The sequence below is a fragment of the Salmo salar genome, chromosome ssa16, assembly GCF_905237065.1.
Source record: "Salmo salar chromosome ssa16, Ssal_v3.1, whole genome shotgun sequence".
NCBI classification, from domain to species: Eukaryota; Metazoa; Chordata; class Actinopteri; order Salmoniformes; family Salmonidae; genus Salmo; species Salmo salar.
In genome coordinates, this window is record NC_059457.1 from 40,337,676 (window position 1) to 40,350,966 (window position 13,291).

General features: G+C 38.4%; 3 protein-coding genes across 5 annotated transcripts in view; 1 reads left to right on the forward strand and 2 right to left on the reverse strand.

The window, feature by feature from the left end:
• Positions 1 to 564: 564 nt before the first annotated feature.
• Positions 565 to 9,658, reverse strand: LOC106573548 (ras-related protein Rab-8A). Its single transcript, XM_014148684.2, has 8 exons — positions 9,409 to 9,658; positions 8,528 to 8,588; positions 8,316 to 8,376; positions 7,333 to 7,410; positions 4,561 to 4,650; positions 4,211 to 4,276; positions 4,022 to 4,072; positions 565 to 3,927 (listed from the first exon to the last, which is right to left on the reverse strand). Exons 1-8 carry the CDS (start codon positions 9,530 to 9,532, stop codon positions 3,838 to 3,840), a joined length of 621 nt encoding a protein of 206 aa, XP_014004159.1. The 5' UTR covers positions 9,533 to 9,658; the 3' UTR covers positions 565 to 3,837.
• A 21-nt stretch (positions 9,659 to 9,679) lies between these two features.
• On the forward strand, positions 9,680 to 11,914 carry LOC106573549 (40S ribosomal protein S27-like). 2 transcript variants are annotated; one of them, XM_014148686.2, is made up of 4 exons: positions 9,686 to 9,881; positions 11,028 to 11,136; positions 11,377 to 11,487; positions 11,617 to 11,914. In XM_014148686.2, the coding sequence occupies exons 1-4, from the start codon at positions 9,876 to 9,878 to the stop codon at positions 11,643 to 11,645; spliced, it is 255 nt and encodes an 84-aa protein (XP_014004161.1). In that variant the 5' UTR covers positions 9,686 to 9,875; the 3' UTR covers positions 11,646 to 11,914. The 2 variants fall into 2 exon arrangements, with proteins under 2 accessions (XP_014004160.1, XP_014004161.1); XM_014148685.2 differs by lacking the exon at positions 11,617 to 11,914 and having other exon boundaries at positions 9,680 to 9,881; positions 11,377 to 11,555.
• Positions 11,915 to 11,920: 6 nt separating this feature from the next.
• LOC106573547 (tropomyosin alpha-4 chain) overlaps positions 11,921 to 13,291 on the reverse strand; it is a 29,620-nt gene continuing 28,249 nt past the window's right edge. For both annotated transcript variants that reach the window (XM_014148680.2, XM_014148681.2), the window contains one exon: positions 11,921 to 13,104. In XM_014148680.2, the coding sequence (XP_014004155.1) occupies positions 13,022 to 13,104 (83 nt within the window). In that variant the 3' untranslated portion in view covers positions 11,921 to 13,021. The remainder of the gene's footprint in view (positions 13,105 to 13,291) is intronic.

Here is a 13,291-nt window from a genome sequence, read left to right on the forward strand (position 1 = left end):
AAATTACTTAGCATGTTACCTAACCCTTCCTCCCCTAACCCTTTTACCTAACTCCTAACCTTAACCCCCCCAGTGTTTCCCAAACTGTCATCATGACCCCAAGGGGTGCACGTTTTGTTTTATTCCCTAGCATTATGCCCTAGTTTTGGGAACAGAAAACTGTATCCAATGTTTATCCAAATTTGCAGAATGTACGCCAAAATCCATCTCTTTTCCATCTTCTCCCATTGCCCGCCGGTAAGCTTCCTCTCACTACCATATTTGGTAGTGAGTGGAAACACCAAGTGGACGCTTCACATTTAACTATCCAGTGAAATATCTGTCTCGTTGCTCTGTGGTACTGTCCTTGGTATTACAGCTTTATCAAGCTATTTTGTTTAACTTTTTTTAATATGAATTCCATATATGATTAGGTCTATTCAATATCTGTTCCTAAGCCGTCATTGAAAATAAGAATTTGTTCTTAACTGACTTGCCTAGTTAAAAGGTAAAATAAAAAAATAAAAATATCCATTGATAAAATGCGATTAATTTGAAAATGTCTGACAAAATAAATGCAGCAAGTTAAAATAATCTCGTTTTAATAAATCATCAAAAGTACACATCTACAAACATGTAGATCAATTCAACAAGATTTATGAAAGTAGGTAACAGTAAAATTTCTCTTTTTGTTATTTACAATTGTTTTCAAAATGCGATTTTCTCCTCTATTTAACCCATAATCAACTATGAAATCCAAATACTCTTCAACATGGAATGCTAATGATATGATCAAAGAAAAGTCATTTCTAAACTGAAATATGTACAAATAGTTCCACCAGAAGGAAAAGAAACCTTCATAATAACTGGTATTCTGATGAAACATTTGCCAGACCTTTGTAAAGGTCCTAAAAGATACACAACAGTCCAACAAACTGACTGTGCCCCACCCATGTGTAAAACACCACAAGAGGGGACATATAAAATAATTAAATTCCAATGGCAATTTACTTCATTGTCACAACTAGAGAAAACATTTGTGAGAATTCATGGGGAAGTCACTGTTGTTCCTTTGCTATGATTTAACGTGCTCCATTCCCTATAGTTTTGCATTGAGAAGAGCAAGTTCAAGGTGACAAAAATGAGTATAAGAACAGAAAGCTATACAAGAATGATCCTTTGCGCATTTCTAATCTCAAAGAGAAGCTCTTCAAGTCAAATATTAAAAGCCTCAAGAGGTCCTACAGTCTCATGATGAATAGTTCCAAAGCCCATATCAAGCATCAGGTGAAAATAAGCTACTTCTATTGCGATGGACAGGGGCAAGCTCAGAGGGAAGGATAGACGAGAACAAAAACAAAATGCTAAATCCAATATGAAAAGTCACTTTCCTCCAGCCATCCATTTAACATTGTCACACTGAAGGCGACTTAAATTAAGTATTGAGGATAGGGACTGTACTGTAGAATATCGCAACTCGTTCATCGTAAATCATTTGGTCTTTCATGACAATGGAGAATTATTGAAAAGTGCATAATCAAGAGCAGGCTTTCTACAAGGGCACTTTCATACTTGGATGTTGTTTTTTTTCCACTCTGACTACACGTTCTCTTGCTTGTAACATTTTAGTCCATTGCCATGTCACTACAGTGGTATGCCAATATCTGGCTTCAAATCAGTATGCAATGCAAATACCTTCAACTCAAAACACCCCAAAATAGATTGTGGTCTTCATACTGGCACATCAACACCAACATTTGGGCCTTGGAGTTAAATTAGGACAACACATAGCTACCGCTCTTGACTAAAGAAGGGCAGGGGCTATAAGGACACTGGTGACCTTCAAAATGACTAACCAAAATCTGAAACTGACCCTTACCTTAACGGCCATGCATTCATATAATTTCCACCCGGCCCAGCCAGAAGAGGACTGGACATCCCTCAGAGCCTGATTCATCTCTAGGTTTCTGATATTTCTAGGGAGTTTTTCCATAGCCACCACGCTTCTACATCTGTATTGTTTGCAGTTTTAGGCTGGGTTTCTGTATAAGCACTTTGACATCTGCTCAGGTAAAAAAGGATTTATAAATAAATACCTTTGATTGATTAACCTTAACCTAATTTTAACCAATTCTTAAATTAAATATCAGTTAGCAGGTCAGGAGTGTCCGTGTAGCCTTTTCCCTAAAGAAGCAGCAGGAATGGTTCTCTAGGGAACTGGAATGTCACAGCATATTGATAAATCAACAGAAAAAAGGAGAACATAGTAATAAACCTGGAAATTAATATTCATGGCATTTGTTTCACAATACAGTGGGTTGACATTATTCAATTGAGTTCTTATAAAATCACATTTGACTAGTAATTTAGGCCTACCAAACAACTATAAAAGGCAGCCTACTTTGGCGCAATTGTCACTAATTTTCTGTCACAAATACTGACAAGCATGAAAACAGTTTACAAAAGTCAAAGGCCACACAAACCTGCACGGTATTACAGTATCACAATTAAAACAACCAGTTAAAAAAAGAAAAAAAAAGGGAATAGGCTGAGAGGCTGGAATTTGAAAAGGGTGCATAAGACGTTAAAAATGATATCAAGCAATTACCACCCAAAGGACTATATCTCTATTTCAGTGGTCTCTACATCATACATAACATGAATATTTGGGGCAATGAGGTACTCACAATTGTTTTTGGTGGAGTGGTATAAGATTAAAAGACATTTTGAATGCCAAGTCTAAAAATGTGGTAAACGTATGCATTCATTTGTTAGATTGCAATTCGTTCCTAACTAGACTGATGTTATTGTGGAACAGATGATTTTAACTTATAGCCTCTGGAACAAGTTCTGGAATGTAATAGTTCTAATGAATGCTGACATTCCTGTACTTCCATACAAGGGACTGGAATAAGACATGCTTTTGCAAATTGCAAGATGTGCAGCCAATTTCACTACTAAAGTGCAAGAATACACAGTAAAACAGGGTTCAACTCAATGTGCAGTTACTGGCACATAAAATTGTTCTAACACTCAAATATATAGTTTATAAATCATTGCAACCCTTGTGCATAAAAATGATCTGAACTGCATAATGGTAAATGCTGAACACAGATGCACATTTTCAGGTATGTCGTTAAGATGGTATGTCTTTACTGTTAACATTGTAAGACACACTCCAGAACTGTATTATATTATCTAAAGTATTATCTTAAGGAAATAAGTGGCTTTCTTGTCTGTTATTTGTTGGATGGCAAAAGGGGATTTAAGGTAGAATACAGATAATCACTAATTTGAGAAAGGAAAAACGGATGCATAGATGACACATTTGGAATAAATTTCCATAGTAGCTAGATGACACAGTCAACAATCTCACAGAAGATGTCAGATGTATGATGGTTAACTAGTCTTATCATGGAATTAAGCCACTGCTTTTTAAGGATAAGGTCAATCCATGTTGAGACAAAACCTCACTAAGGATCAACTTTGGCAGCAGTGCAACCACAGAGCAACATACAGTATTTGTGACAATTGTTGCAGAGAACAGAGAGAGAGGAGAGGGTGAGCAGAAACCTAAGTGTAATTACGAGAGACGATATAAGAGCATGATGGTACAGAAGAGTGCCTGGTATAGAGATCTCAATCTAACGTCCATCCAACAACACTGATTTATCCTCCTGACCAATGAAAGCTACCGTTTGTAAACTGGGGGCACATAGTGAAGCAGAAAAAAACTCAAAGCCCAAAGAGGTCTGGGATTTCGGGAATGATAGGGATGACAACAGGGCGAAAGAGGAAAGCTCTGAGCAAGCCCAGTCCAGTTCTGTCCAGCTGTGGACAATGATAAGATCGTTGACCTCACAGGAGGGTGCAGCGGAAGAAACTGCTCTTCTTGGGCTGTTCTGTGATCTTCACACCATGACTGCTGCCCTGAGGATTGTTGCCCTCCTGGAACACACACACACACACAGTAAGTCAGAACACACACAATACCCAATCGAAAATAGATTTGCACATAACACACACACACACACACACTTACCAGTTTCTTGTCCATTTTTGCCTTGATGTCTCTGGCAAGGGTCATAAATGCCTGAAATTTCAAGGGGAAAAAAAGACGGACAAATTAAGATCAAAGAGACAAAACAACGTGCAGTCTCTTTCAACCTAACAGAACAACAATTACTGTACAGCCATTGTTTTTTTAACTGCTGAGAATTAGTGAACTCACATTCTCCACGTTGATATTGGCCTTTGCACTGGTCTCCATAAACTTGATACCGTACTCCAACGACAACTGCCAAAGGTCAATAAAAGGGACGCACAACATATACTCAGTGAACATTGACAGCAGCTCAATCACAAGTCCACATCTGTAGATACTCAAGATGTGAGTCCTTGATTATAACTATTGATAATAGCCTACATAACATTTACTGATCCCCCACCTTCTCACATGTGTCTTTGGACAACTGTCACTCAGCAAACATGGGCAGTAGCACAAAACATCTACTGTATAGACACTTGGATTTCAGTCAGGTAATTTGATATCTCATTTCCTGATCGGTGATGATCACCCACCTGCTCCCCTCTGTCTTTGGACACCTGTCGCTTGTCATTGACATCACACTTGTTTCCCAGAACCATCTTCTCCACGTCAGCAGAGGCATGCTGGACAGGAAGACAGAAGATTGATCATGCAATGTAATTGCTACTTTCAGTAAAACGTACAGACTTCAAAGACATACCGTGCATTCGGAAAGTATTGACCCCTTGACTTTGTACACATTGCCTTACGTTACAGCCTTATTCTAAAAGAGTTTTTTTTTTTTTATTCCCCTCAATCTACACACAAGACCCCATAATGACAAAGCAAGAACAGGTTTAGACATTTTAGCAAATTTATTAAAAAATAAACTGAAATATCACATTTACGTGAGTATTCAGACCCTTTACTCAGAACTTTGTTGAAGCACCTTCGGCGGCAATTACTGCCTCGAGTCTTCTTGGGTATGACGCTACAAGCTTGGCACACCTGTATTTGGGGAGTTTCTCCCATTCTTCTCTGCAGATGCTCTCAAGCTCTGTCAGGTTGGATGGGGAGCATTGCTGAACAGCTATTTTCAGGTCTCTCCAGAGATGTTAGATCAGGTTCAAGTCCGGGCTCTGGCTGGTCCACTCAAGGACATTCAGAGACTTGTCCTGAAACCACTCCTGCGTTTTCTTGGCTGTCTGCTTAGGGTAGTTGTCCTGTTCGAAGGTGAACCTTCGCCCCAGTCTGAGGTCCTGAGCGCTCCGTTTATCTTTCACTCGATCCTGACTAGTCTCCCAGTCCCTGCCGCTGAAAAACATCCCCACAGCATGATGCTGCCACCACCATGCTTCACTGTAGGGATGGTGCCTGGTTTCCTCCAAATGTGATGCTTGGCATTCAGGCAAATAGTTCAATCTTGCTTTCATCAGACCAGAATACCGTGTTTCTCATGGTCTGAGAGTCCTTTAGGTTCCTTTTACTGAAGAGTTGCTTTTTGCCTGGCCACTACATAAAAGGCCTGATTGGTGGAGTGCTGCAGAGATGGGAGAACCTTCCAGAAGGACAACCATCTCCACAGAGGAACTCTGGAGCTCTGTCAGAGTGAGCATCGGGTTCTTGGTCACCTCCCTGACCAAAGCCCTTCTCCCCCGATTGCTCAGTTTGGCTGGGTGGCCAGCTCTAGGCAGTTTTGCTGGTTCCAAACTTCTTCCATTTAAGATTGATGGAGGCCACTGGGTTCTTGGGGACCTTCAATGCTGCAGACATTTTTTGGTACCCTTCCCCAGATCTGTGCCTCGACACAATCCTGTCTCGGAGCTCTACGGGAAATTCCTTCAACCTCATGGCTTGGTTTTTTCTCTGACATGCACTGTCAACTGTGGGACCTTATATAGACAGGGGTGTGCCTTTCCAAATCATGTCAAATCAATTGAATTTACCACAGATGGACTCCAATCAAGGATGATCAATGCACCTGATGTCAATTTTGAGTCTCATAGCAAAGGGTCTGAATACTTAGCAGGTATTGGCCATATACCCCCGAGGTGGCGTATTGTTATTATAAACTGGTTAACAACGTAATTAGAGTAGTAAAAATAAATGTTTTGTCATACCCGTGGTTTACGGATATACCACGGCGGTCAGCCAATCAGCATTCAGGGATCGAACCACCCAGTTTATAAATGGCCAAAATACCATGGCAGTGTTTTGTAGCAGTGGGAGTTAATGGATTCCGGGGTCCTCATTGGATCATTTTTATGTAGAATGACTGAGAAGCTCAGCTCTGGCAAGTTTTTTTTTTTTTTTAAAAGGACATTCTACTCCAAAATGAATGGAAATAAAATCATTCTGACACCCTCTCAAATATAATTTCCACCTCCAGGAATGGTCCCAATAACATATCGGTAAAAATATGGTGTTACAATTATTTTAACATATTGAACCATTCATATAGCCTATGCATTTGTCCATATTATTAGATATTAGTGATAGAGGAAAATAATTGATAGTTACATATCGGTATATTATATTTGACAATATATTGTATAGTTTGGACAACGTCGCAATACTATTTCTGCGCTAGTTGGCTGTACCTGCACCAAAACTCCAGTATTATTCCTTCATAGCTTGTTCTCCATGTTTTTAAATAGGGAGCCAATTTATTTTCAGTACTTACATGACTGATCAAAACTTGTTTTTTCACGTCTGTCCCTTGTCCCTCTGCAGCAGACATATGGTGAGCAATATGTTTGGAACGTCGAATCACGATAAAATCAGTTTCGAATCGCAATACTTATTGTATCGGCACCAAAGTATTGTGATAATATCGTAATTCTCACAGAAACCACTGCATGTCACAATTCTTTCCCCGGCTGACACTACCCTTGCTCAACTAAAGACCATTAAAACTGCTGTTTACCCACGATTGCGTTATGAATTGTTGTGCATTGATTGCTTGTCAGAATGCATGTTTCCCTCCCTATGGCAATCGCAACTCGAATGCACCTTGAGAGAAATATTTATCTAGCATAGAATGCATAACAAGCTGACTAGGTAAAATTGATAAACTATTTTACTATGGGGTTGTCTGTTTTTTTCTAGTAATTACTCGTTTTCTTTGCAGGGAAAAAGCAAATGTGGACTGTTCTAGCATCTTTAAAGTGCGCCTCTGCAGAAATATTTTTTCTCTTGTTCCATATTTTGACTGTAGTGGAAACACTACCATGGCTAAGGGCTGTTCTTAGGCACCACGTGAAATAAGATGCCGTTTCAGCCAATAAGCATCCAGGAACCAAACTACTATAATTTCTGATAATTACCTCCTCTATATTTCTTATCCAGTTTTTGATGTTGTCAAATGACTTCTCATTGGTGATGTCATAGACCAACATGATGCCCTGGGGAGAAAAACAAAAACAGACTTGGTAAACAACAACCACTTTAACAATCGATGTCAGATACTAACATCCTGTTAAACTTGAGACTTGTACACTTGAGTAAAAAGCTAATTGTTATGAAGGGCCTGAACATGAATGATCTCAGGTATGTAGTGCTTAATTTACAAAAATAAAGGGAGGGACTCAAACTAGTGTGCAATCTAGGCCTAACAAATTAATCACTATTAATGTCTCTGAATATGGATTTATTTTTAGATTCTAAACTATATTCTCATCAGCGGTGTAAAGTGATTAAGTAAAAACAGTAAAGTACTACATAAGTCTTTTTTTGGAGTAACTGTACTTTATTTATTTGACAACTTTTACTCCACTACATTCCGAAAGAAAGTAATGTACTTTTTACATTTTCCCTGGCACCCAAAAGTACTAGTTACATTTTGAATGCTTAGCACGATAGGAAAATTGTCTAATTCATGCACTTATCAAGAGAACATCCCTCGTCATCCCTACTGCCTCTGATCTGGCTGATTCACTAAACACAAATGCTTTGTTTGTAAATTATGTCTGAGTGTTGAAATGTGTCCAGGCTATCCATAAATAAATAATAATCAAGATAATCGTGCAATCTGGTTTGCTTAATATAAGGAATTTGAAATTATTAATACTTTTACTTTTGATACTTAAGTATATTTTAGCGATTACATTTACTTTTGATACTTAAGTACATTTAAAACCAGAAACGTTTAGACTTTTACCAAAGTAGTATTTTACTGGGTGACTTTCACTTTTACTTGAGTCATTATCTTTACTTTTACTCAAGTATCTTACTGATTCTCATGTAGGCATGTGCTTTGTAGTACATTTGCAAAATTGTGAGAGGGACATAGTAAAGTAAAGCGACTGACCATGGCTCCTCTGTAGTATGCCGTTGTGATTGTTCGAAACCGCTCCTGGCCAGCTGTGTCCCTGGGAGAGAACAACACAATGAGATCCTTTACTTCCCATCCCTGATTTTAACCCACTTGTAGAATTATAGGCCAATTGTGATCATTCCCAAGGTGCACTTTTTCAAGACATAATTTCAGAGACATTCTGTGAAGTCAAAGGGCTGTCTTACCATATCTGTAGCTTGATCTTCTTACCATCTAGTTCTACAGTTCTAATTTTAAAGTCAATACCTGAAAGAGGAAAAGCAAAAGTGAGACAATTCTTGCACTTCCACCCACTTAAATTTTATTTCACTATTGTCTAACCACTGCGCTCCAAACGACAAAGGATCATTGAAACACAACCATTTGAGTTTGATGTATTTTGTAGGCCTACAGCACTGTTTATGCACAAGTGGCAAAACCAGACTGCATTCAACATTTGCTTGAAGGATAGCTAGTAATTATTTGGATTATATCATGTCCAGAGAGTTCTGGCTAGGGAGGCCCATCTTTTTAGATGATGCTGCAGGCCACACACAGGAAGTGCACAACTTCAATTTGAGAGATGGCTTGTCTAATGTAAATGGCTGCATAACTTCAGGGAAGACCTCCCCAACATGTAGCTACTAAAACTTACCTTTCTGTAATGTTACAGTGACTGGTTTGAACTAGCAAACTCTTTCATGTATTGCTTGTTGGGAAGTGAACTTCACTGTTATCTAACGTTAGCTAGCTAAGCTATCTAATGAGTCAGAGTAAGCTTGTTCTTGCTCACTTGACAGCTAACGTTCGTTAACTAAGGAGTCCGGTGACGTCGCCTGCTAAAATCTCATGAAAATATAAATTTGAGGTATGCTGGGGATGCTGAAGTGTTGGTTTTATTGCCAAGCGAGCAGTGTGAAAAGCCGGTTAAGTTAACTAGCAAGCTAGTCCTGAATGCTAACCAAATAAGATAGCTAGCTAACTAGCGTTAGCATGACAGGATGGGCGCACACTAGCATTGCTGCTAACTAGCTACCCGTCCTCCGGCAGAACTTTTCTAACCAGAAAACGTACGAAATTTACATACCTATTGTGGAGATAAATGTTGAGTTGAAGGCATCTTCTGAAAACCTGAACAACACACACGTCTTTCCGACGCCAGAATCGCCGATTAACAGTAGTTTAAACAAGTAATCGTAAGTCTTCGCCATATTATTAGCAATTGCGGAAATCCCGCCTGGCAGTTGTGCAAAGAGATACGTTACTGCTTTGCTCGATTTACTGGACCAGTGATTGGACAAACAACATTTCACTCTTGACTGCTCTGGATCCGTGAATTACCGGCTGTCAATCAAAATGGTAGCGTCAGCTGATTGTGCTCTTGAAGTCAATGTCCCACCCATTAAAATGTGGTCCCACCCATTAAAATGTGATCCCACCATTATCTTCTCATTTTAACAACAACGATATCAGTCTGCAAGGAGTGCTGTAATATTCTAATCAAAGTTGAAAGTACAGTGCCAGTGAGTGAAATAACAATAACCAAGAGAAGCAATGGCGGTAAGTGGTTTTTCTTTGCTCATGCGAGAAGTATAGCCACACGTATTGTGTTGACATCTTTGGAATAGCCAGTCAAATACTGTACAACGTGTACATGTTTATTGGAGGTCTTGTTTTTACCATGAACATTTAAGTCAGTAGCTAATAGTGCTAAGTTATTAGTACTTTTTGAGGTTGCTTCGGTTTCAGTTCGATTATTTAAAAAAATAATCATGGTTTTCGATTTTGATCTTTTTTTTATACATGAAATGCATTATGAAATAATAGCATTACAATGATTTTAGAGCTTTTTAATGGAAATTCCAAAGTCAAAAGTAGTAAACATTAATTTGTCAAAATATTGAAAATATTGCTTTGTCTCTCAGTTCCACATGGGGTAGATATCAATATAAAATAAGAAATTACTATGAAATAATACAATATTTCCGGTGTGTATATTACTTTTTATTTGATGAGCTTATTCGTTTTAATATCCTAATAATATTTTCTCTGCTTAGGCAGTAACAGTCAGACGGTGGCATCCTGGTTTCAAAGAATTTCGTATTAATCTGTTATGAATTCTAGCTAGGTGGCTAACGTTAGCTAGGCTTGGTGTTAGGCTTAAGGTTAAGTTTATAAGTTAGGTTAAAGGGTTAGGGGAAGGGATAGCAGACATGCTAAGTAGTTATAAAGTAGATAAAAAAAGTAGTAAGTAGTTGTAAATTAGCGAAAATGCTAAAGTTGTCCGTGATGAGATTTGAACTCGCAACCTTTGGGTTGCTAGACCTTCGCATTATACGCCCACCCACTAAAACCGGGCTAAATGGAATTAAAGTAATTGACCGACGTTGCTAATAACCAGAAAAAAACTGTCGGTTAATCGCTCAGCACTAGCTAATGATTCAGTCAAGTTCAGCAATAAATTATGAAGACTATGGTTTGGTTTAAAACATGACCATTTAGCAAATATAAAATAGTGGTGCCTGTTCTGGGAATGGAATACATGTCTGGGCATGCCTCAGAAATAGTTCTGCTGCAGTTCTTGTATCAGACATGAGAGGGTGCCCTTGACTTATTTCCCCTTTCATATGGTTTTATCTTTTTTAATGGTTCTAATGGTGTGAGCTGTGAAAACAAATATGTTTTATACATTAATCCATATTGCAGCTCACTAAGGACCTAATGCACCCTACTTTGGAGGCTGAGAGGCAAAGACACAAGAAGAAGAGGCTGGTTCAGAGTCCCAACTCCTACTTCATGGATGTAAAATGCCCTGGTGAGTATTAAGGATGTAGCTTACATCAACTGCCCAAGTTGCAACTTTTTGCATTGATAAACTATTTACATGTAGTGGTCACACTATTATTAAATTAGCTTTCCCATTTCCCGATCTATAAGAATTATAATCATTTACAACAAAAAAATATAAAGCATGAAAATAAATAAAGCATTTACAAAGGCTTATTAAAGAAAAAAAACAAGGTTACAGAAAACATTTATTTCAATTTTATTCCAGGCTGCTACAGGATCACCACAGTGTTCAGTCATGCCCAGAGAGTGGTGCCCTGTGGCGGCTGCTCCTTCGTCCTGTGCCAGCCCAGAGGGGGGAAATGCCGCCTCACGGAGGGTAAGAAGACTGTTGTACAATCACATTGCTCAAGAACTTATACAGTAGCATAGGCCCATATCAGTGTAGAGCTCTATCGAATATCTACTGATTTTTGACTTTACCAGTCTCCTTCTCACCCCTATACAGGCTGCTCCTTCAGAAGAAAGCAACGCTGAGTGAGATTTCAGTAGTGAGCTATCAACTGTGATAGTTGTAAATTGTGGACCATGGATGTTTCGTAAAATATTAAATTATATTGAATGGGGATTATTCAGTTGAGCTGATTGACAGTGTTTTGTCCTTATGATAAAGATTACAATATTGTTCAGCTACAATATGCCTTTTCGTAATGAATAGGTATAATATACTGTATGCTGAAGTGGTTTGTCTCTGTGTTTGACATTTCTATTTTTCTTACTAAATAATAAATTAAATAATCTCTTGAGCCAGGTTGTTGTGTAAAAATTTATTAGACTGAAAGCGGGAAAAGTGAATGAAACATTTCAACACAGACTCAGTCAAGTAAGGATGAGAAGCCTTGATTGATTACCTTCACAGACAGCAATAAAACCTTTTGACGGTTCACCTTCTCTGGTTTGTGTATTATTTGGTTTCAAGAGTGCCCCTAACTGAAACTTTTGTAAAACTGGAGCAATACATCAATAACTAACATTATTCTACTATATACAATAAGTATCCATGTTTTATAACCTTGATTGAGGCCCCAGTGGTGCTTTTTTTCAGTTTCACTTTTACTAAATATGCTACCACCACAATATAATACCAGGATTATGATTTTACACCTAGGCTAAGCAGTCAAATGCAGAGCTGGGATAGTGGCAGGCGTGTCAGGCCATAGTGGAAAGGAGGTGCTATGAAGCTGCATGTCAGCATATGGCGGCACTTTAAGACCATACAGATAATAGGTTAGGTCAGAAGAGGGGTTGTAGTTCCTTGAAAGATTTGTATATGATGCTCTTTTCACATTAAAAACAATTCTGTTTTTTCCCCCCCCCGCTTTGGCAATCCCTCCACCTGAATGATAGTCACAGTATTTTAGCACCACCAGTAGCACCACAGACATGTTCACCATCCTTTCCATGAGTCTTCCTCTAGTCTCAATGACCATGATAACACACACACATATACACCAAAGGTAGAATATTGGCTCATTATTAAAAGGCACAGTCCAACCTGTGGATATGTTCACATACATTGTGCATGCACTAAATTACCATGTCAGTTGGTAAAAGCTGATTCCTGTCAACTGTTTGAAAAATAACTAGGTGGAGCTCATGAATCATACATAAATGAAGGCCATACATATAACATAACCTATTTCAAAACATGCTTTTGAGTGCACATTTCAAATATGAGTTGTCGTTTTTCTATTCTTGACTCATTTGTTTGAAAAAACTAAGGGTACAAGTAAAGTTAATCCCCTTTCGCTGGGAATAAGACTTTACAGCTCAAAATGTGAAATGAAATGTAATATTTATGGAATGTTGCAAGACTTTTATCCTCTCCATCTTCCTCATCATCATCATCATCTTTATAAGCTGTTGAGCTCTTGCAGTGTTTGATCCAGGACTTGATGCATTCCCAGGTTCTCTTCTTTGGCACCTGCTAATTTTTCTAAAAAATAAATAAAATAAAGACATATTGAAGAAATATTGAATGAAACCACACATGACAGGACCATCATAAAGTTGATTAATATGAATTAATTTTCCTTAGGTTTGGTAAACAATATTCTACACAGAATCCAAAGCCATTCCTATACAGGATGTACAACAGCTGCTTCCTAGCCACGGTGCTTCTA